At 44.2% G+C, this 20,918-nt stretch overlaps 1 protein-coding gene across 2 annotated transcripts in view; it reads left to right on the plus strand.

Moving 5' to 3' along the window:
- The window catches only part of BCL2 (BCL2 apoptosis regulator), a 116,082-nt gene that overhangs the window by 31,622 nt on the left and 63,542 nt on the right, over positions 1–20,918 (plus strand). The window contains exon 2 of one of the 2 annotated variants that reach the window (XM_065667502.1): positions 20,757–20,832. The exons of the other annotated variant lie outside the window; for it this stretch is intronic. Coding sequence (XP_065523574.1) covers positions 20,757–20,816 — 60 coding nt within the window. The 3' untranslated portion in view covers positions 20,817–20,832. Of the gene's footprint in view, positions 1–20,756; positions 20,833–20,918 lie in introns of those variants that run through there. 2 annotated transcript variants of the gene reach the window in all.

Raw genomic sequence — 20,918 nt, forward strand, 5'->3', positions numbered from 1 at the left:
GACGCCTTCAACAGCTGAGCGGGGGAAGCTCCGCGTCCAGGAGCCCCAGCTCAGAGCGGCGACAGCCACCGAGGGAGCCTCAAGCCCTCGACAGGACCTGCCCAGGAGCTGGCAGCTCCGCGGCGGGAGCAGGGACTCACAGGGGGAGAGCCAGGAGCAGCGGCACCAGCCCTGGCTGGGTATAACCTGCCCCAGGGAGGGCTGTGACCAGGACGGGTCGGGGCAGTTCGTGCGGGCGGGCGAGCGGGATGGTGAGCACCCGTCGTATGGCCAGGGCCCGGCCTGGGAGCTCTGCTCTGGCTGCCCCGGCGGTGGCAGCGTAGGCACCCAGACAGAGCCGATGAGAGGGGAGGCTGCAGTGCAGAGCTCGGGGTGTAGAGAGTGCCTGCACTGGTCTGGTGAGGGGAAGGTGCACAATGGGCAGGGCTGCGCTCGGTGCTCCCTGGTGCAGGTCCTCCTGCAGCAGGTGCCTGAGCTGCGGAATGTTGTTAACAGGTTTCAAGATGTCAGGGTAGCTGTGAGGAAGCAGGACTGCTTGCTCCAGGCCCAAACTCTCCAGGGGCCTCAAGCGTCCATCGTAGCTCATGGAGCAAAGAAGGAGGCTGCTAAGCCAGGAAGCTGGGAAATAGTAGCAAAAAAAAAAAAAAAAAAAAAAAGAAGAAAAAAAGGAGAAAAATCAAAAAAAGGAGGAAGAGGACAAGTAAAAGCAAGGGGCTTCCTCCTAAATCTGTTGTCCCCACTCAGAACCGCTTTGCTGTCCTGCAGGGGGCTGACGAAGAAACACACACCTTGCACCAGAAACAGCCAGCTGATGCACTGGTAACGAAGATCACTGCTGGTGGTGCCAGGAAAAAGCGGCAGGTCATAAGTAGTACGGGACTGTACTCCGAAAGGAACAGAGGCACTCATCTGTCTACCTGACCGGTCTTAAGGGAGGTGTGTTGTGTACCAGGGGCATGGATCAGGGATGTTGCAGAGAGGCTGCCTGCTCTAGTAAGTCCCGCTGTCTGTTACCCACTTCTAGTGATCCATGTGGGTGCTAGTGATGTAGGTAGCAGTAGCCTGGAGAACATGAAGAAGGACTACAGAGCCCTGGGAGAGTTGGTTAGGGGCTCTGGAGCTCAGATTGTCTTTGTCAATTCTCCAGGATAAAGGGGAAGACCTTAAAAAGGTTAGGCAGATTGGACAGGTTAATAAATGGTTAGAACAGTGGTACCATAGTAAGGGGTTTGAGTATTTAGAACATAGGACTCAGTATGGGAGGCCAGGTCTACTGGAGGCTGGTGAAGCTAGTCTGACAAGGCAGGGGAAGAGCAGTTTTGATAGGAGGCTTGCCAGATTGGTCAAGGATGCTTTAAACTAGATGTGTTGGGGGAAGGGGGCATCATTCCATCCCATCACACCCAGTCAGTTGCCAGCACCTATAATAAATGCTCGGAGCAGTGTAGAGATATTCCAGCTGCTCCAGCCAATGAGCCAGCTTCATTTGGAGCTCAGCTCAGATGCCTCTATACACCCGTAGCATGGGGAACAAACAAGAAGAGTTAGAGATGTATGCACGTCTATGGGGGTATGATATAATAGGCATCACAGAAACATGATGGGATGGCTCCTATGACTGGAGTGTTGGAATGGGAGGTTACAGGCTCTTTAGACAAGACAGGCTTAGCAGCTGGGGAGGGGGAGTTGCTATTTGTGTTAGGATAGGCTGGAGAATATGGAACTCTGTCTGGGGGCAGGTGAGCAGTGGACAGAGAGTTTGTGGGTCAGGGTTAAAGGGAGAGCAGCTATGGGGGACATTACTGTGGGGATCTGTTACAGACCGCCTGACCAAGAGGAATCTGTGGATGATGCACTCTATAGACAGGAACAGCCTCACGCTCACAGGCCCCTGTTCTCATGGGAGACTTCAACCACCCTGATACCTGTTGGAGCGATGGTACAGCCTGGCACAAGCAATCCAGGAGGTTCCTCAATTGTGTGGAAGACAACTTCCTTCTGCAAGTAATAGAGGAGCTGACAAGGAGGGGTGCCATGCTTGACCTCGTGCTCACGAACAGGGAAAGGCTGGTTGGAAATGTGACACTCCAGGGCAGCCTTGGTTGCAGCGATCATGAGATGGTTGAATTCTTGATCCTCAGGACAGTGAGAAGAGCGTGCAGCAAGCTCACTGCCCTGGACTTCAGGAGAGCAGACTTTGGCCTCTTCAGGAACCTGCTTACTAAGGTTCCATGGGATATAGCCCTGGAGGGCAGGGGGGCCCAAGACTCTTGGTTGATATTCAAGGATCACCTGCTACAAGCTCAGGAGTGTTGCATCCCAACTAGAAGGAAGTGCAGCAGGAGGGCCAGGAGACCTCCTTGTGTGGAAAAGGAGCTGCTGAGGAAAATTCAAAGGAAAAAAGGGGCTTATAAAAGGTGGAAGCAAGGACAGGCAGCCTGGGAATAATATAGGGATGTTATCCGGGAAGCTAGGGACCAGGTTAGGAAAGCTAAGACCAGTTAGAATGAAACTTGTCTAGGGATGTTAAGGATAACAGGAAGGGATTCTATAGGTGCGTAGCAAATAAAAGACAGACTGGGGACAATGTAGGCCTCCTCCGGAAGCTATCAGGAGAGCTGGCTACCCTGGATTTGGAGAAGGCTGAGGTTCTGACTGACTTCTTTGCCTCGGTCTTCACTTGCAAATGCTTTGACCACACTACCCAAGTCTTAGAAGGCAGACTCTGGGACTGTGAGAATGAAGACCTTAGGCCCACTGTAGGGGAGGATCTGGTTCGAGACCATCTTAAGAACCTGAATGTACACAAGTCCATGGGACCTGATGAAATCCATCCTCGGGTCCTGAAGGAGCTGGCAAATGAAGTTGCTAAGCCACTGTCCATCATATTTGAAAAATCATGGCAGTCAGGTGAAGTTCCCGACGACTGGAAAAAGGGAAATATAACCCCCATTTTCAAGAAGGGGAAAATGGAAGACCCAGGGAATTACAGACCAGTCAGTCTCACCTCTGTGCCTGGCAAAATCTTGGAGCAGATTTTCCTGGAAGGCGTGCTAAGGCACATGAAAAACAGCAAGGTGCTTGGTGACAGCCAGCATGGCTTCACTAAGGGGAAATCCTGCCTGAACAATTTGGTGGCCTTCTACGATGGGGCTACGGAACTGATGGACAGGGTTAGAGCAGTTGACATCATCTACCTGGACTTGTGCAAAGCGTTCGACACTGTCCCACACGACATCCTTGTCTCTGAATTGTAGAGAAATCAATTTTATAGGTGGACCACTCGGTGGATAACGAACTGGCTGGATGGCCGCACACAAAGAGTTGTGGTCAGTGGCTCAATGTCTGGCTGGAGACCAGTAATGAGTGCTGTCCCTCAGGGATCAGTGTTGGGACCGGTCTTGTTCAACATCTTTGTTGGTGATGTGGACAGTGGGATTGAGTGCGCCCTCAGCAAGTCTGCCAATGACACAAGCTGTGTGGTTCAGTTGATACGCTGGAGGGAAGGGATGCCATCCAGAGGGACCTTGACACGCTTGTGAGATGGGCTGATGCCAACCTGATGAAGCTTAGCCATGTGAGGTGCAAGGTCCTACACCTGGGTCAGAACAATCCCAGGCACAGCTACAGGCTGGGAGGAGAAGAGATTGAGAGCAGCTCTGCGGAGAAGGACTTGGGTGTGTTGGTCGATGGGAAACTTAACATGAGCCAGCAGTGTGTGCTCGCAGCCCAGAAAGCAAACCGTACTCTGGGCTGCATCAAAAGGAGCGTGACCAGCAGGTCAAAGGAGGTGATCCTGCCCCTCTACTCTGCTCTTGTGAGACCTCACCTGGAGTATTGTGTGCAATTCTGGTGTCCTCAACACAAAAAGGACATGGAACTGCTGGAACAAGTCCAGAGGAGGGCCACGAGGATGATCAGGGGACTGGAGCACCTCCCGTATGAAGACAGGCTGAGGAAGTTGGGGCTGTTCAGTCTGGAGAAGGCTGCATGGAGACCTCATAGCAGCCTTCCAGTACCTGAAGGGGGCCTATAGGGATGCTGGGGAGGGACTCTTCACTAGGGGACTGTAGTGATAGTACAAGGAGTAATGGGTTAAAACTGAAACAAGGGAAGTTTAGATTGGATATAAGGAGGAAGTTCTTTACTGTAAGGGTGGTGAGACACTGGAATGGGTTTCTCAGGGAAGTTGTGAATGCTCCATCCCTGGCAGTGTTCAAGGCCAGGCTGGACAGAGTCTTGGGTGACACGGCTTAGTGTGCAGGGGGGTTGGAACTAGATGATCTTAAGGTCCTTTCCAACCCTAACTATTCAATGATTCTATGATATCAAAGAAGAGTATTTATTAATTACTGTCTTTATCAGGAATTTAAGTGGCACCAGAAAGGTGATGGAAACTTGAAATATCTAAAGCATTGGTTTAGGGAAATAAGAGTATCTCTGTTTAGCTGTTTAATGTCTACCCATGATATCTAATATGAAATGAAAAACCAACTTGTAAATCATACAATAGAGAGAAAATGGCATTACTTCTCTGAAATTATTAATGAGCCGAGAAAAGCTATTGCATTTCTGCACGGCTTTGCTGTAGTTGGAAAAATTGACACTTTTTGTCAGAAAGATTGATAGCTCTGCAGGGGTTTGGGAAAGAACAAAAGCAGGTTAGTGGGGGGAGTGTTAGAAAGGGGTATATGAGGAAAGATGCCTATTGTTTTTCTAAGTAGCTACGGGTCATGTTAGGGGAATGCGGACAATCCCCACTTACCCACTAAAGGCAGTTTGAAGGTCAAGAGAATTCCAGTCAAAATCTATATACATGGGTGAGCGTGAGGCTGTCCCCAAAGTAACACGCTTGCTAGGAAGCTGGAGACAGTGGGTAGAGTATAGTGCCATGCTTATGCAGCTGCGTGGCTTTCCAGCAGCATGGAGGCAGTTCAGCCCATGGGCAGGCAGAGTGACTGACTGTTGGCAAAAACAACCAGTGTAATGAGGGCGGATGGCAAGAGCTCAGCAGGGGCAGAAAGACATTGAAAAAGCAAAAAATTAGCTTAAGTACTAAGGAAATCTTTCTCTGATTAACAGCTTTTAGGGTTTGCATTGTTTCCTCAGGGATGTGAAAGGCGGCAAACCTTTTGCAAATCAGGAACATGGCTTATTCTCCTAAAGCCAGGGGAAAGTCGTACCTGGGTGAAAAACCTTCAGAGGCAGGGAGGCACTGGACATGGCAGTGTTACCCCAGTCTACATGAAGTAGCATATGACCCTCTGATAGACAGAAGCAGCCACCAGATTTGGGGATACCTAATGGCTTTTGTCTTTTTCTCTTGATCAGCATCAGTAGCACACAGCAAGAGCCCTTCAGTGGCTTGCTTCTTAGTGATTCCCAACACGGGTTTTCTAGTCATGCTCCTAGCAGGGTGGTGCCGGTGTTTGCTTTCCAAGAGGCCTGTCCATCACCCATGCACGGCTCTTTGCTAGAGCAACATGGCTGCTTGCCTCACCCATTGAAGCAGACATTAGCTTGTCCTTCTGCTGCAGAATTCTCCAGCTCTGTCCTCTATTTAGTCCTACAACAACTCAATTAGCCTGATGGAAACGAGATGTCAAAATGCCCCAGGCTTCAGTGACTTACCCAATGTTGCTCAGAAAGCTTTGGCAGAGCGCTGCCTCCTGAATCTGCATGCAATCTAGCAATGGGCTGTTTGTCCTCCTTACCTTCAGACACAGACAGGGCGAGTGAAAGTCTGAGGCATTCAAAAGACAGTAAAAAAAAAATCTTTTATTTATTTAACTTTCTAACAATTTAATCAACATCCTGTTATTCTTAGGAAGTTTAGATATGGCTCTGCTTTTGGTTTTTTGTTGTTTTTTTTCTTTTCCTTAATTCAGCTTGACATATGCAGTCCTGGGGTCACTCCTTTTACACATAGCTACAGCCTTGGCAAGATAAATCTAGACTATCAAAGAAGAAACGTGTTCATATAATAAAGTATGGACATATTCTCCCAAATCTGTGTTTAGCAATTGAAGCTTATTATGAATGTAATTTGACTAAGGGGAAGAAAACCCTCACTTATCTTCAAATACTGCATATGAGACCTGCGTAACTGACAGATTGCAGAGCAGGTTTTAAAGTGGACATGAAAAGAATGGCAAATTCTGTTTTCCTGACAATAATTGCCATGGAAAGAAGTTGGGTTAGAGTAGCTGGAATAAAAAGTCAGGCTCTAAAAGAAAAATACTAATTATTGGTTTCTCTAATCATGCAAAATGAATGTTTTATGACATTTTAATATGATGCTTTTAGCCTTTCCCACTTTGTCAGTGCCAGCATCCTCTGAGCAGCTCATGGATGCTATAATTATGTGCTCCAAGCGATCAGCTGCATTGTGCCTTACCTGCCTGATTCAAGCTGAGCTGGAGACATGATACTCTGACTCAGTGATGTGCAAACCACTGCTCATTGGGAGGCAGAAATGAGGATGCCAAAACAGAAACTCCTAGCACTTGCCATAAGCTTTTGGAAGGGGATTTCTCATGGAAACTGAGGCTTGGGATCTAGAGAAGAGCTTTGCATCTGAGGTGTCTCAAGATGATAAGGTATCTGCATGCAGGTTCTTGATACAGCTTATTAAAAAGATGTGGGCTAGTTACAGTATCTGAATATAAATTTAGACCTCCATAAAATTTAGAAGCATTTGGATCTCAGCTTTGAGGCCAACCTTGCCCCTTTAGTGGGATGAAAACCCTTTACATATTTATTAAAACGAATTTGCCAGCTATCAGCCCCTAACCGTCTTTGCTTTTGAGGGGTTTGATTATAGATTCATATTTGAAAGGAGAACATTCATCTACCGTTTTCTCAACACTTAAAATTTTCCTGTTAAATTAATTCTCTGCTGATGCCTATTTAGATGGTGAGATAGGCTTATTTACAGGCTTATTTACAGGGTGTACTACTATTGAAATTAAATCTGCAGTTTAATTTCCCTTTTAATTTGTTTCTTCATTGGAAAAGCATCATTATTTCTTGGGAATGCTCTATAAGAAGAGGAGGCTGCTGTTTCTACTTCATCACTTCAGAGGTATACCACAGGATTTGGACGTAATGCATCTCTGTGGGGTTGCTGATTTCCTATATTTATTCAGGTATATGATTTGTAAATAGTATGGGAAAGTAAGGAGAAAATATTCTCATTTCAAGTGGGTGGTGCAGACTGTATACAACTGTTTTCCACCCTACCCCCATCAGGACGTGAAACAGCTGGTATGTCTCTCCAGAGACTAATGTGCTGTCTCTAGCTCCATTTTGCCTTTAAGCCTCAGGCATTACTCTGTAAGTGCACTCCAGGAATTAAATTAATTTACAAGCTGAAGAATATGCTGTTTCTCCTTATTTACAGGTCTCAGATAGGGCTGCTACTGTATGGTTGGGAGGATAATGCGCACATTGCTGTCGAGACTAACTAGCGTCTTCCCAGGGCAGTCAGCATGTTGGCCAGGGCAAGGGCAGCCTTGCAGCCTTCACCACTGTCTGCCCACGTCATTTCAGGTCCCAGTCATGTCAGCTCACTGGTGAGGTTATTAGGAGATAGTTCAGGTAAGCTATGCCTCCCCTTATCTTAACCTTTATCCCTGCCATGCACACATTTCTTAATATGTCAGTTTGGTTCTTCCAAATCATGTCCATTTGTACTTAAAATCGAATCGCTTTAAACTGTCTCCCTGAAAAATGACAGCTTCTGGAACCTAGCTCATGTTTTCCTGCATAGAGAGTGCAGACAGCATCTGTCTTTGAATCAGGTCATGCTCCAACCCCCGATACACACAGTCTTCCTTCTCCAGCTAATGAGAGCAATCCAAAATGGACTGTGATTTTTTGTTCATGTCAGTAATAGCCATCTCGGTTGCAGTTACTTCAAGAGCTCAGTGGTTCCTCCTATCTACCCCCTTTGCCCAAACTCCCTGGCAGGGTGTGTGTTTAGGTGTGCTGCTGCAGTGCTTCATCCCTGATGGCCCTAGCAACCTTGTCTGCCTTCCGGCATCAAGGTTCATCAACATATATATTTAGTGCCCACCCTTGTTAGCCCTGAAATAAACCAGAACTTTCCTCCTGCCCTCAGCCAGAACAGAATTTGCCTCTGCAGTGAGACCATGATAAGATCCGGTCTTGAAAGCCCTGTGTTTGTTGCTGGGGAGATTGGCTATACCTTGCCTTACATCTCTTCCAGTGAAATGCCACTCACAGACAGGTTATGTGTTATACACAAAAGCTGTACCCCTACACAGAGAGGAAGGGCACCAGCCCTGCTGCACACCAGTGTTGGAAACCCAGTGGTCGAACAGCAGCATTTGAATTAGAAGAGCAATTTTTAAACAGCTTCAAAGCATAATTCATGTCACAGTGCAGGAATGCTGAAGCTTTTTGATCTTCATCATCATGGACCTAAAGGTGAAGGGCTTTTTTCTGGGGGGCTAGTTTCTTAAATCCCCTAAGAAAAGGTAACTATAACAATAAGGGACCAGATGTGTGGGAGTAAATGCAGCTGTAACTGAATCCAGACGCTCTTCTGTATGTAGGGACATGAAGGGAATGTTCCAATAAAATTCACGTAATAAAAATCTGAGCCCTTTTTTTTTTCTTTCCCCCTTGCTTAAACTTGGATTCACATGTGTAGAATTCCTGTGGACTTTGATATGGATTGACATTAGCACCATACAAAACCGGGCTGCGAGAAAGATTTTTAACAGGCATGGTGTACTGGAAGGTAAATGATCTATGGAGACCTGCAAATTTCAACAGAAAAACACTTGCCCAATTAAAGAGCTTAGCAAACCAGATATTTAAGCCATTCAATCACCCTAGTAGGATGAACTAGCTGGTCTAGTAAACAGTTTCTCAAACTTTTGGGAAGTGGGACTCCCTTTTGGCTCACCTGTTTCCATGGCACCCTGAAAGGAATGCAGAAGCAGCTCAGCTCCTGGGGGAGAGGAGAGCAGAGGGTGGGTGAGCTGTAGTCATTGGCTGGAGGTGCCCACGTCATACCCTGTTCAGAGAACAGAGCTGCTGCCAGTGACTAAAGGAGGTGAATGGTGCCCTTCCAAAGGTAAAGGCTCCCCATTTGTAGCTGCTCCCTCTTCACTCTCCTCTGAAAAAGAAGTTTCTTGTGGTTGTTGCTGCTCTCTGAGACTTGCTGTGCCCTCACGCTTCCTTTGAGCTGCCTGGGTTCATGACCAACAGTGTGAGTAGTTCTCTTTCTTGTAGGAGAAAGGAAAGAGCAGAGTGGCAGGGTAAGTTTTTTCCTGTAGTTTGTTTTCCTGTAGTTGAGATAGCTCTGTGCTGAATTAATTTTTACCAGACAACTTACATTGCACAGTAGTGTCTTTTGCTCATGCCCCACGCATGCTTCCAAACACAGGCAGTACCAGACATTTCAGCACGACCAAAAGCGCCTTCCATCTGCCTCACAGCAGCTGAAATCCTCTTTGTATACAAAAACAATTTCATTGAATGCACACAAACCCCGTTTGCGCTTTTGCTTGTGTTCCTCTTTGCCGGGGTGTAGCAGGAACACTACGGCATTGTCCTGGCGGGACATCTGTAGTGCTTCGCTTCTTCCTTCACATGGTGTTCCGTCTCCATGCCCTTTGCACCCGTCTCCCTCCCGCACAGGAGAGGACAGCAGCCTTTCACCACAAGACATCACTGGCTGTTCCTAATCATCCCCGTTGGTCATCATGAAGTGTGGGCTTGGTATGGCACCAGCAACCACAAATTAATTGTCTGCAGGGCGCAGTGGTTGAATAGGCAGAATTCGGCACATTTGCGGAGTTGCTGGGTGCCCATATAAGGCTCTTCTATGAGTCTGTCTCTGACATACGACTATTTAATTAGTCCAAACTCCATCAAGCGTCAGTTTGCAGAATGGTTTATTGGAGAAGTGTTTGGTGACTGGTACATGAAAAACCAGTGAGCTCTCTAAAGCACTGCCCTTGGCTTTTTGTAGATTTTCCAAGGGAGGTATACGTAGTTCTGCTCCATATAGCTGTTTATTAGTTGTTATTATGATGATGATGATGCTCAGTTTTAAGGACTAATTTTGGGCTTACTTGGTCCCTGTTTTAGAGCTATTCTTAGTGGGTGATATCAGGAACTGAGAGAAATATGGCTGTTACTGACTTGTTTGCAATCATTTGGCCTTCTAACCATTTAAATATTTAGTTGTTATGCTACTTGCAGGGGAAAATTCCAATTCTTGTCCAAGAGTACTTTGGAAGTGTGTGTACATAGATTATCTCCCTGGTGTCTTAACTGTAAATATGTAGTTTTATGTATCTCACTGTAGGTGGAAAAACTTTACTGAAAGACCTTTTCACTTAGCAGACTGCAAGTTATTTTCTTCTCTTTCTTTGGAAGATGTATACTGGAATTACTGCTGTGTTGTAAGGCTTCTCTGCTTCTGTTTTGCCATGGGATGTGTGAATGGTGCCACTCACAGCTCTGTGACAGGGAGATGTGTATGACCGATGGAAACAGACGCAGTGAGGACTGTTTTGCATAGAGCTGCAATGTTCAAAACTGACTGCCCAGCTCGTCCCCCTTGAGCTTCCCCTGGGTGATGTCCTGCTCTGCAGAGCATCCTTCACACCTGCCCTGGTGCCTTTCTATAGGTGCTGGGTGCTGCAGCTGAGGATGCTCTAAATCTCTGCATTCATGGATGCTCTGAAAGTTTTGCCCTCTCTGCTGTTTGCCAAGGCTGGGAAATCCAGGTCTTTCTGTTATGTTTTGATTATAGGCTTTCCTGCTTTTATGAAGTTTGGACTCGTTCATTTTACTATGTAGAGCCTGAATATACCATTGAAAATTTACTCAGTATGCTTGGTAGAAGTGTCGACGCTTCGTTAGGCAGACAATGCCAGCTCTTACCCAGCGGGGCTGGCACATGCTCACAACTAGGCTCCGTTTCCTCTGCACCCAGCACACAAAGGCTGTGATTCAGCTGCCTCCTGAAGCACAGACTGGCTGCTTTTATGTACCTGGGGGACTGAGAACAATTCAAATCCCTTGGTTCAATATCTGGCTGGCAATGGGTTAAGTTGTTTTACATGCACTTTGCACAGATGGAAATGAGTATGGAAGCCATAGGAGAGTGCCAATGGGGAAGCAGCAGACACAGCATGTATATCTCTCTTCCTTTATCTCGATTACCTTAGTGTGGTTACAGCTTGAATGCAGGGGGCAAATGGAGAGATGTTAGGACCTGCTTTTTCAAACCTGGGACTGAGTTTCAAAACCCTCTCCACCCACAGCTCCCCCTAAGGTCTGGGATATTTAGGTCTGGGTTACTTGCTGAATGTCCAGGGAAGTGTGGTAACACCCACCTCTATCTACCTCCTGGGGTCAGGACATCACTGCCCTCCTTTCAAGTGCAGTAGCACACTGCTGGAAGCAAAGCTGGGTTCCCACTCCCCCCATGGGTACAGAGGGAGGCAGTCCATCATCTCAAGTATCTTCAGGAAGCAGCCACTCACCTCAATGCCCAGTATCCCACCAGAGGGGACAGTGCCAATGGGGCACAGGAGGGTGGTGGGCTGCCCCACTGGTGTATCCCATAGCATCCTATGCCTCTGAGGTGGCCTCATGGGGTGCCACTGCTGCATCCTGAGCAGTGCCAAAAAAAAAGAGGATGTCCAGAGACCAGCTGTAGATGTACTTGTGCCCTCTGTGTGCTGTACTGAAAAAAGGAAGTGTTGTTTTAAAAATGAAACAAAAGGGGAAGAAATTATTTAGTAATAATGATATCATTCATTAAGGTTCTGTATCCTTAGTGAGCATTGAAGGGTGGCAGGGAAGCATCACGATTGCATCAGGATTTCCTTACTAACTGACCTTGCTCTACCCAAGACAGAAAGAAACTGAAAACTGAGGGGGTCAGAAGGAGGGGGAGAAAAGGAAAAAGGGGGAAAAAGTAGAAAGCAAAGGGAAGATAAAGCATGAGATAAAGAAACTGAGAAAGAGACAAGATTAGTACCATGGTCTGTACCAAGGAAACTTTAGCAGTGTTTCCCCAACTCTGTGTTTTATCAATATAAAGCCAGACAGTTTAGTTTTTTGGTTTAGTGTTTGTAGCCACAAAAATGTGTATTATTTCCTTCTTACCCACAGTGTACTCAGAGTCATCCATCCAATACAGAAGTTAATCCCAAATAATCTTGTCACCCAGAACAGGGAAAGTGCCTTCAGTTTTACCACCCTTTATTCACTTTTTACTTACATATGTATCTCAGTAGAATTTGTGCTACAATATTTTTGAGTTTATAACACTTTCCTTGCTGTTTGGGTTTTTTTTTTTTTACATGAATAACTTCTTTAGCAATAACTTGTGCTTACTGCCAGTTTTTCTAACTGTTGTGGCATAGTTCACAAACCTGGCATTGGAATGGATATGCTGAGAAGAACACTTTGGCACTGTGGGAGAAGTCCTGTGATCTCTGCGCATCTACTAAATCCAATTCTGCTGAGACGCTTTGAAAGATACTTTTTAGGGATATAGATTTAAGAAAAAAAGCCTCAAACCTCTGTTCCTTCTGCCTATGAAATCAAAGAACTAATGGTGTGATAGAGTGCTAAATGCAACTTCATAGGCAGCAGGTCATAATTTCCCAGTTGCTAACCCTAAACCCCTGAAGTTTTCTATGGCAAAGCAGCAACATATGGTGCAGAATGCCCAGGCTTTCAGTTTTAGTCACCATTTTTTCATCATCTAGGCTTTAAAACACTTGAAGAAAAATCCCCAAGCTCCACAGAACCTCCCTAAAACCCGTTGGTAGCGGTTTGGCATGAAACAGGGAGAAGCTTTTACCCTGGGGATTACCCATAAGAGTGAAATCAGTCATGAAATACTCATGAGTTTGAATTTGATGCAGTCTATCTGTTGACTTGCTTTTGTAACTGCTGTTTGCTATCTCAAAGTCACTTGTCACTGTGGGAGAGTAGATGCCTTTTGTCTGTCTGTAGCTCTGCTCACATGGGCCTCTTGGGTTTCGGAGGCCTTTTGGGCTGCCACGTACACTGGCAGCATTGCCAAATCTTACGAGGCTGAGCCTCACTCTGATGCTCTTAAGGCCTCCACTTCTGGAGTTGGTTGCAGAGAAGTTTCTCCACTGTGGAGAAGTCCTATGAAAACTCAACACCAGTGCAACCTTAAAGGGTCAGAAACAGAGGCTACACAAAGCCCCCAGAATTACATTTTTTCCGAAACCCAATGTGTTATTTTTAAGCTGGTGGCTTGGATGGGGTTTGGCTCTCACGTGGGAATTCACTGGGGAGTTTTCCCAAGAGGGAAAACTCTCTGTCATCTCTGTCATCCTAACGCAATTAATTCCTGCAGCTAGATCTGTACTGAGCTCCACCATCTTCTTTGGGACTGGAAGCCAAAAGCAGAATGAGCAACAGACGCAGGTTTATTTGGGCAGCAGAGATTTGTGTCCAGCTGTAACATCAAAGTGGGGTTGAGCCAGGAGCTCTCTGTTGTTTGAGGCAAAATTGGGTCTCATGACAGCACATATTCAAGGAGGAACCATCTAGCAGCTGACTGGAGAGAAAACACAAATGTAAACTTAGCCTCTCCTTGATCATATGTTTAAAGCTAGAACTACAGAAAAAGGCATGTTTGCTTCAAAGTTTGAGTAAGTGTATGTATTCTCTTCCCCACCATCCTGACTTTATTTCAGTTGTGTAGGGTGCCTGACAAAGTAACCATTTCTTCAAGTGTTTTCTGAAACGTAGTAGCTCTTTTGTTTGTTTTTTCATGTGAAGGGAAATGGTTGAGTTTATGAAAATTAAGAATCCAGTATTTTTGTAATTACTGTCAAAGAATACTGTATAACACTTAGGTTACTAGCCCTAGGTAGATTCATTATAGAGTTTATTAACTATTTAGTAGTTGGAGATGATTGTGTTTTTCTGCATGGGCTGGAGTTGAGATAGCTTAAAATTAGATATCCAGCAGACAGATACTTTCAGAAGGTGATTCATTTTGTCCTAAAATAGGTAGGGTGAAGTGAGATGATTCATCCAGGATAAAAATCGACACCATCAACTCTGTCTAGACTTGCAGTTTTAAGACAACTCAAGCTAGGTAAAATGCATCTCACCCTATATTTCTTCACTTCTCTGAGTGGCTTGGTAGTCCAAGCAGGGAACAGGCAGTGAAGGCTCAGCTGGATGTTGTGCTTTGTCACTGATGCAGCGGTGTTTATCCCGATCTGCAAAATGGGCCCAATGCTATTTCCATACCCAGCAGATGACAGATGAGTGACAGAATTCACAAGCACCTAAATAAAAGATCTTTAGATTCTAGGGCTAAATAGATTATATAAAAAGCAAAGGATTAACATGATCCACAAGACTACCCATCTATCTAAAGGTAATAAAAATTATAATGATGGTGGGTTTTGGCTCTTTCTCCATTGTGAGAGAAAAGGGCTGTAAGATTTTCCTATTTCTCATACCTGCTATATTTAAGAATAATTAAAGCCATTCTGGCTAAGGGTGATATAATGCATATATTCAGAAGCAGGCTTTCAGTTTAATTTTTCCAGCTGGTGGGCCTGTTAGCCCATTTATTTGACTAATCTTCACACATTGACTGAAATAGGTAATTGCTGTGTTTCCCCTGAGATTTCTCTTCCATTTTTTTTCAGTCATGAAAGATATTAGGCTGTGTGTATTTTAAATTCAAATACACTGTAGGATAGATTTATGTCCTTAAAAGCTATGCAGATCTAGCCATAATTTATTTCATATAGAACTGGAAAATGGATTAAAACAAGAGTGCTAGACAAGAAAATCCAGTGTCTTATCTGATGAGTCTGGAGTCCTTTAATCCTCACTCCTTGAAGTGACAGCAGTATCTCCCTTCATTTTATGTTAATTTCACATTTTTGTCTTAATGGAAATGCGGGGTAGATTTGTTTGTTTGCTTTTAAATCTTCATCCATGATCCCCATTGATGTGGGATCATGGATGAGGTACTGAAAGGGTGTAAAGCAGGACGGTGCTGCTGAACCCAGTGGGGTTGTACCAGACCTCTCAAGTCCCACAGCTGGCCTTGCAGAGAGGGTTGTGTGGACCCTCACCTCGAAATGAACAGGCATCACATATTCTTAATAGTCAAAGGCTGTGGACTGGCTATATTCAGAACTGGACCCGTGCCAGTGAAACGTTGCTAGAGGAAAGAAGCAGCAAGAGTTTTAAGGTCCAATAGCTCATAAATCACTAGGGATAGAAACACATGCCGTATCCCACGGGAATGCTAGGATTATACTGTTGCAACAGTATCCAAACCATGTTCTAGCTCTATACTATCTGAGGTTACTAAGCTTAAATAAATAAAAGTCTTTATTCATGTATATATAGATAATACTTGTCATCTTAATTCAAATTTCAACATGCTTTAGCTGTCCATTGTGTCAGGAACTATTCAGACATAACAACCTCCTTCTACATAAAGCCAGCAATGCAGCATTCAGATGGTGCAACACGGGTTGCTAGTCCCACGAAATTTTAGCTAGTGGGCTGCTAAAATCATTTTGGATTTAAACAGCAGACAGGGGATGGGAGGATAGGATTTAAGGTGCTATTTAGTATCAAACATGACTGAAGTACATGATTTTTTCAGATAAAACTCCTGCTTCCAGGATGCGTTTGGTTTCCTGAAATAAAAATTGAAGAAAGGGAGTGATGTGACAAGAATTTCTGAACCAATATGCAGACGGTTTCCTAAGCTTCTTTGGTTTTACCAGTTCTTCTTGGGTTACTAGTGTTGTATTTTTCAGGTCCTAGCAAAAGAGAATGGCATTTTCCGGTAAGAGGAAGTCTTAACACCTAGGTTTTGTATACTATATAATATATATGTGTATTTTCCCTAAGGCAAGTTTAATGTCTTCTCTGTTTTTTACAAGCTACAAACCCCATTAATTCTCTCTCAGTTTATTCTGGTAGAGCGTAGTTTTCTGCGTAATAAAATAGGGTTGCACTTACATCAAGTCCTTTGTTACAGATTATTTATCTTGAACTTTGGAAATGATTGAACTAAAACCAAATCTTCATGGTACCTTTAAACATGTGGGTGTTGCTCAGAAGCCTATTTCTCATTATTGGTGCTTAGGTATTTTGCTCTGTTATTAGTAAAAATACAATCCAGAAAGACAATACGTCACTGTGTATTAAAGTTTTTCAGAAGTACCTTAAAATTACTTGATATTTTGTAGCTTTCTGAGGAACTGCATTAGACTTCTCTTACCTAGTTGCAGCTGCAGAAACCCCATTTTAGCTTCTTGCTGTTTGAGAAAACATTCCCATATGTCACCATCTGTGAAAAGCATGAAATGCTGGCTGAGGTCTGGAACCCATTGATTTCATAGATATCTTGTCCTCCAAATATTTTTCCCATAAACATGAAGTTGCATCACACTCTTCCATCCCCCTCCCCTCCAACCCAAACACTTGCAACTGGGCAAAGGAAAGCAAAAAATAATTAAACCCCCTTCTCCTGCATGCACTTTGATTTGGTTAGAGTTTGGTGTTTTTTCTTAAAAGATTAAGGCCATTATTATCATTGATAATAAATAGATAAAAATAGATATGAGAAATTACGAACTACATCTTTTCCAGTGCACTTAATAGTATAGGTTGTCTTAATCCCTTACCCTCCTGGGTTAAGACTTTAGAACTTAATGCCAAGAGAAATCATAATCCACAATTTAATATGGCTATTATCTGGTTTTATCTGTCTGTGAAGAAGATTAAATTCCAGATGGTAGAAGTTATAATCCAAGCCTGTTATGATCACCAAAATGAACCAAATAGCCAAATGAAAAATGGTCTCACCAGAATTATTTGTTCAGGAGCTTATCTGCTGTAGCTGCTATCAGAAATGCAAAATTTCAGAAGTATATTGGAAAGGATTTGAACGACAGTGCCCCCCAGCAAACTGTGAGCTGCTGTGAGGCAACATGGATGCAATGAAAGCCCATTTCCTAGGTCATCACTTCAGACCAGCTTTCCAATCACCTTGTTACTGTCTACAAGCACTATGTTCCCTCCTCAGAGGAGGAAGGAAGGAGTGGAGACAGCAGTATGGGAGAGGATGGGAAATAAATGTCTATGAAGAAGTGCCCTGTGATGATGCTTGCGTGGTCACACTTCATGGACATGGTCAGGCTCTGCTCCACCAGAAGCAGGGTGAGCTATGTGGCAGTGCTTCAAGCCCTGGTGAGATATGGGACTCATCTGCCTGCATCACCCTGAGGCCAGACATGGCATCTTCAAAATGCCGTCCATGCCCATGGGCAGTCTTGGTCTCTGTCCCAGAGGCCTCACAGTCCAACAGATATTTGGCAGATGATACACTTTCAACTTGTGCTAAGATTTAAGACTTAACGGAAGTTGCCATCTGATTAGTGTGGTTCATGCATCACTTGCCTAGAAAATCAGGCTCTTGACATCGCTCTGAAATTGCATAGGTCAATTGTGAAAAGTACGCAAGGGGAGCAGTTTATATTTTAATGGGCATTACCAGCAGAATTCATGATGATTTTATTCATCTGGTAACAGCATATGAAATGGACAGCATACCACGGTTCTTTGAGGTCATTCAGGGAAAGATTTCCTGTATGGCTCAGAAGCTGCATTTTAGAGAGATGTTAAAAACGATGCAGCATGAGTACTCACGTATGTGTCAAACCTGATAATTCCTCCAGTTAGCAGTGGCCTCCCTGCCTAGAAAAAGCTTCATGTGTCTGCATATTGATAAGCAGACCTATTTCCATTTTTATTGAGGAATAAATTGAGTTGCACAGTGGCAAAGCGACTTATCTATGGCCACCATTAATGGGAACTGGACAGGGCACAAAACCAGGTTCCCTACTTCCCAGCTTGTCTCCTACATGTCCCAGTTTCTCCAGTCATTCCAAAACATTGACTCCCAGTCAGCTGCAGAGATTTCCCAGTAAACAAAATTACTTCATGTAGTCACATGCAGGATCCCTAAAGGATTTATTTTTTTAAAGGCTATGATTTATAATAGCCCCTTTTCAGGGACTGCCCGTGCTTAGGTGAGGTTAAACCAGCGATTATTCCGAAGTCCTGTTTTCAGTGCAGGCTCTCCGGATGGTTGCTAATTCTGTTCCATTTAAAGCATTTTGTGGCATGAACTCACTTTGTTTCTGCCCACATCACTGCATTCCTGGGATGTTTTTCACAGGCCTTAGCAAGATCATCTGACAGCAACTAGTGAGGTCAATGAACTTTATACACAATTAAACACTTGAAGCTATGAGAATTAATTGTTATTTTTTTCCCCTGCAAAGTTAGGGAAGGATACACGGTACGTTATAGTCTGTAACAGAGTCAATGTTATGTGTGGTAATCAAGCTAGTTTCACATGATTTAATGCTGAACAGAGTCAGAAAATGATTGCATCCTTTACATGGGCCTCACAGAGCAGTCACCACCCACACTGTTTATTCAGACTCGGAGCTCTGCCATTCACTGTTTAAGCCAGAGGAGGAAAAAAATCCCTTCATGAATGCTCTTGAAGCCATGTATTCTCTGTGCAAAGTGGAGCTGGGGGGAGGAATCCAAATAAGGTCCTTTCGATTACCGCAGTTGCAAGGAGGTGTGATTTTCTCCAAACCTCCAGTGGCACAGTAAAGGAAGGATTATTTGGAACTGGGAATATCAGGGGGAATCAAACCAAACATAAGCTGATGCCACTAAAATTTCCTGAGACAGCTGGGCAGCTTTTCTCCTCCCAGCCTTCCCATCTGTTAGTACCTGAACAAAGAGGTAAAATTACCTTCACCACTCCATGCAGGTATGGTTTGCCAAAAAGGCATGTGATATTGCAGATTTTGTTCAGTACGCCTCTTTCAAGAGTGAAAAGCTTTACTGCTGTCTTACACCTTAACTTTTTTGGTAATAGAAGTGTTTGGGAACCAGCTCTTTGCCCCCTCATGCCTACCCATCTGTTACAAAGGAAGCTCTAACCTAAAAAGATTGTAAGCAAGGATTCAAGACATCTAAGACACCCTAGTAAAATTTTATATGCATCCAGTGATAGTGTTTTTACTCCTTCTATAGCTAAACTGATCTCATCAGGAAGGCTTTCACTACGCTTCCATTGATGTTTTCCCTTTTACAGTCCTTCACATTTCTTCTGCCTAATCCCTTTCCTTTAAAAAGGGATTCCTCGCTTCCCTAGGCACTCATAATTTAAAGTTTCTGCAGATCTAAGCCACTCTTTTAAATTTATATCTGCAGGTTTCTGAGGTTATAGAAATGCGAAGAGTACATCATCAGCTAGTCTAGAGACATAAACTAGAACACCCCCCACCCCCGCCACCTAAATTTTAATCAGCAATTAAACTTTTCATCTTAGGTGTCGGATAATCCCAGTAGCAAACACCAACTGGTTGGTTCCTCATCTGAGACTGCTCATGTGCCTTGCTCTATCCAACACATTATTTTGCATCCATGAGTGGGAGATTCTGTTCTTCCTCTCCCCATCTCTTACTTGCTGGTCTCTTTTGTGGGGATTTTCATAGAATCATAGAATCACAGAATAGTTAGGGTTGGAAAGGACCTCAAGATCATCTAGTTCCAACCCCCCTGCCATGGACAGGGACACATCACACTAAACCATCCCCTTTTTTCCCCTTCTGATTTGTTTTAAATGAATGAAACAAGGATTCCCTTGCTCAGTAGATTCATACCCCCCTCACCCCCAAAGAAAAAGAGGAGACTATTTTCCTTCTTACAGTTATAGTTGTGTAATACATACTGATATAGTGTTAGAGTGGTAACTTCATGTTATCTTACTGCCTTGAAATATTTCAAGACCTGCTCAGTTTTTTGTATGCCCTTGCCTGAAACAGTTTTATTCTGAGCTCAGGTATCTCATCCATTTTTCCATTTAAGATCTGATCATGAGATGTGCAGTAGCTGTGTGCTTTTGTTCTTCTTGCCAGGCTCTTGCTTCATAAGTTAGACCTGAGCCATGGTAAACCCAGGGATCTGCAGTGTCCTTCAGGTTGCTGTCTAAAAATACTTCAGGCAATTTTTCAGCCACCCAATATCTAATAAGATGGATTTGTTTCATGCTCACAGTAGTTAAATATTACGGGTGAAATTCTTCTTGGAGAAGCATAAACAGGGCTCTGGCTGACTTCAGTGGGAGGTGCATGGGCAGATCAGAGAATAAAACTTGTCCAAAGTGTCTTCCATTGGAAGGTAATGGTGCAGGTGAGCTTACAGAGCACAGTGACTACTTCAGTCATTGTTTTCCCTGTTATTCAAAGCACTTACATAAGGCAGTGCCTGGAGGGACAGAAAGTTAATTATCCCCAAACAGAAACCCCTTTAGATATAGTAAAGGTTATTGGAGCAGTATTTATATTTCCAGCATTTTCAGTGCTGCTTTCCCACTTGCCTTTGAGATGTGACAGAAATGTTCCTCTCCTCCTGCCAGTGAATGTGTTGTTAGTACAGAATTCGTTGGTACCAGAACTGTATTTGTATTTCCACTCTGGGTCATTTGCGTACTTTTAACCCACGTTTGCCTCCTTCCCCAGCAGCCTGAAAATTGCAGTATGTAGTGTTCTGGCTTGGTCAACCTTGTTTGACCAAGCCACAACCTTTGTTGTTTGTACCTTCAACCCAGCTTCATGTGTTTTGACTCTCCTCAATAACAGGTGCCCCACCAAATCAGCGATCTTAAGAGAAGGAAAACCACTATTTGCTCTGTGAAGTGAGCGAGCTTGATGTAGGAGTTTCTGTGGGATCTTTACAGTAAGTATCTTTACAGATACAAAATAATCATATTTGATACGGAAAAGTGAGTCACTCAATGGTTT

This window comes from Lathamus discolor, chromosome 2, assembly GCF_037157495.1.
Source record: "Lathamus discolor isolate bLatDis1 chromosome 2, bLatDis1.hap1, whole genome shotgun sequence".
NCBI lineage: Eukaryota > Metazoa > Chordata > Aves > Psittaciformes > Psittacidae > Lathamus > Lathamus discolor.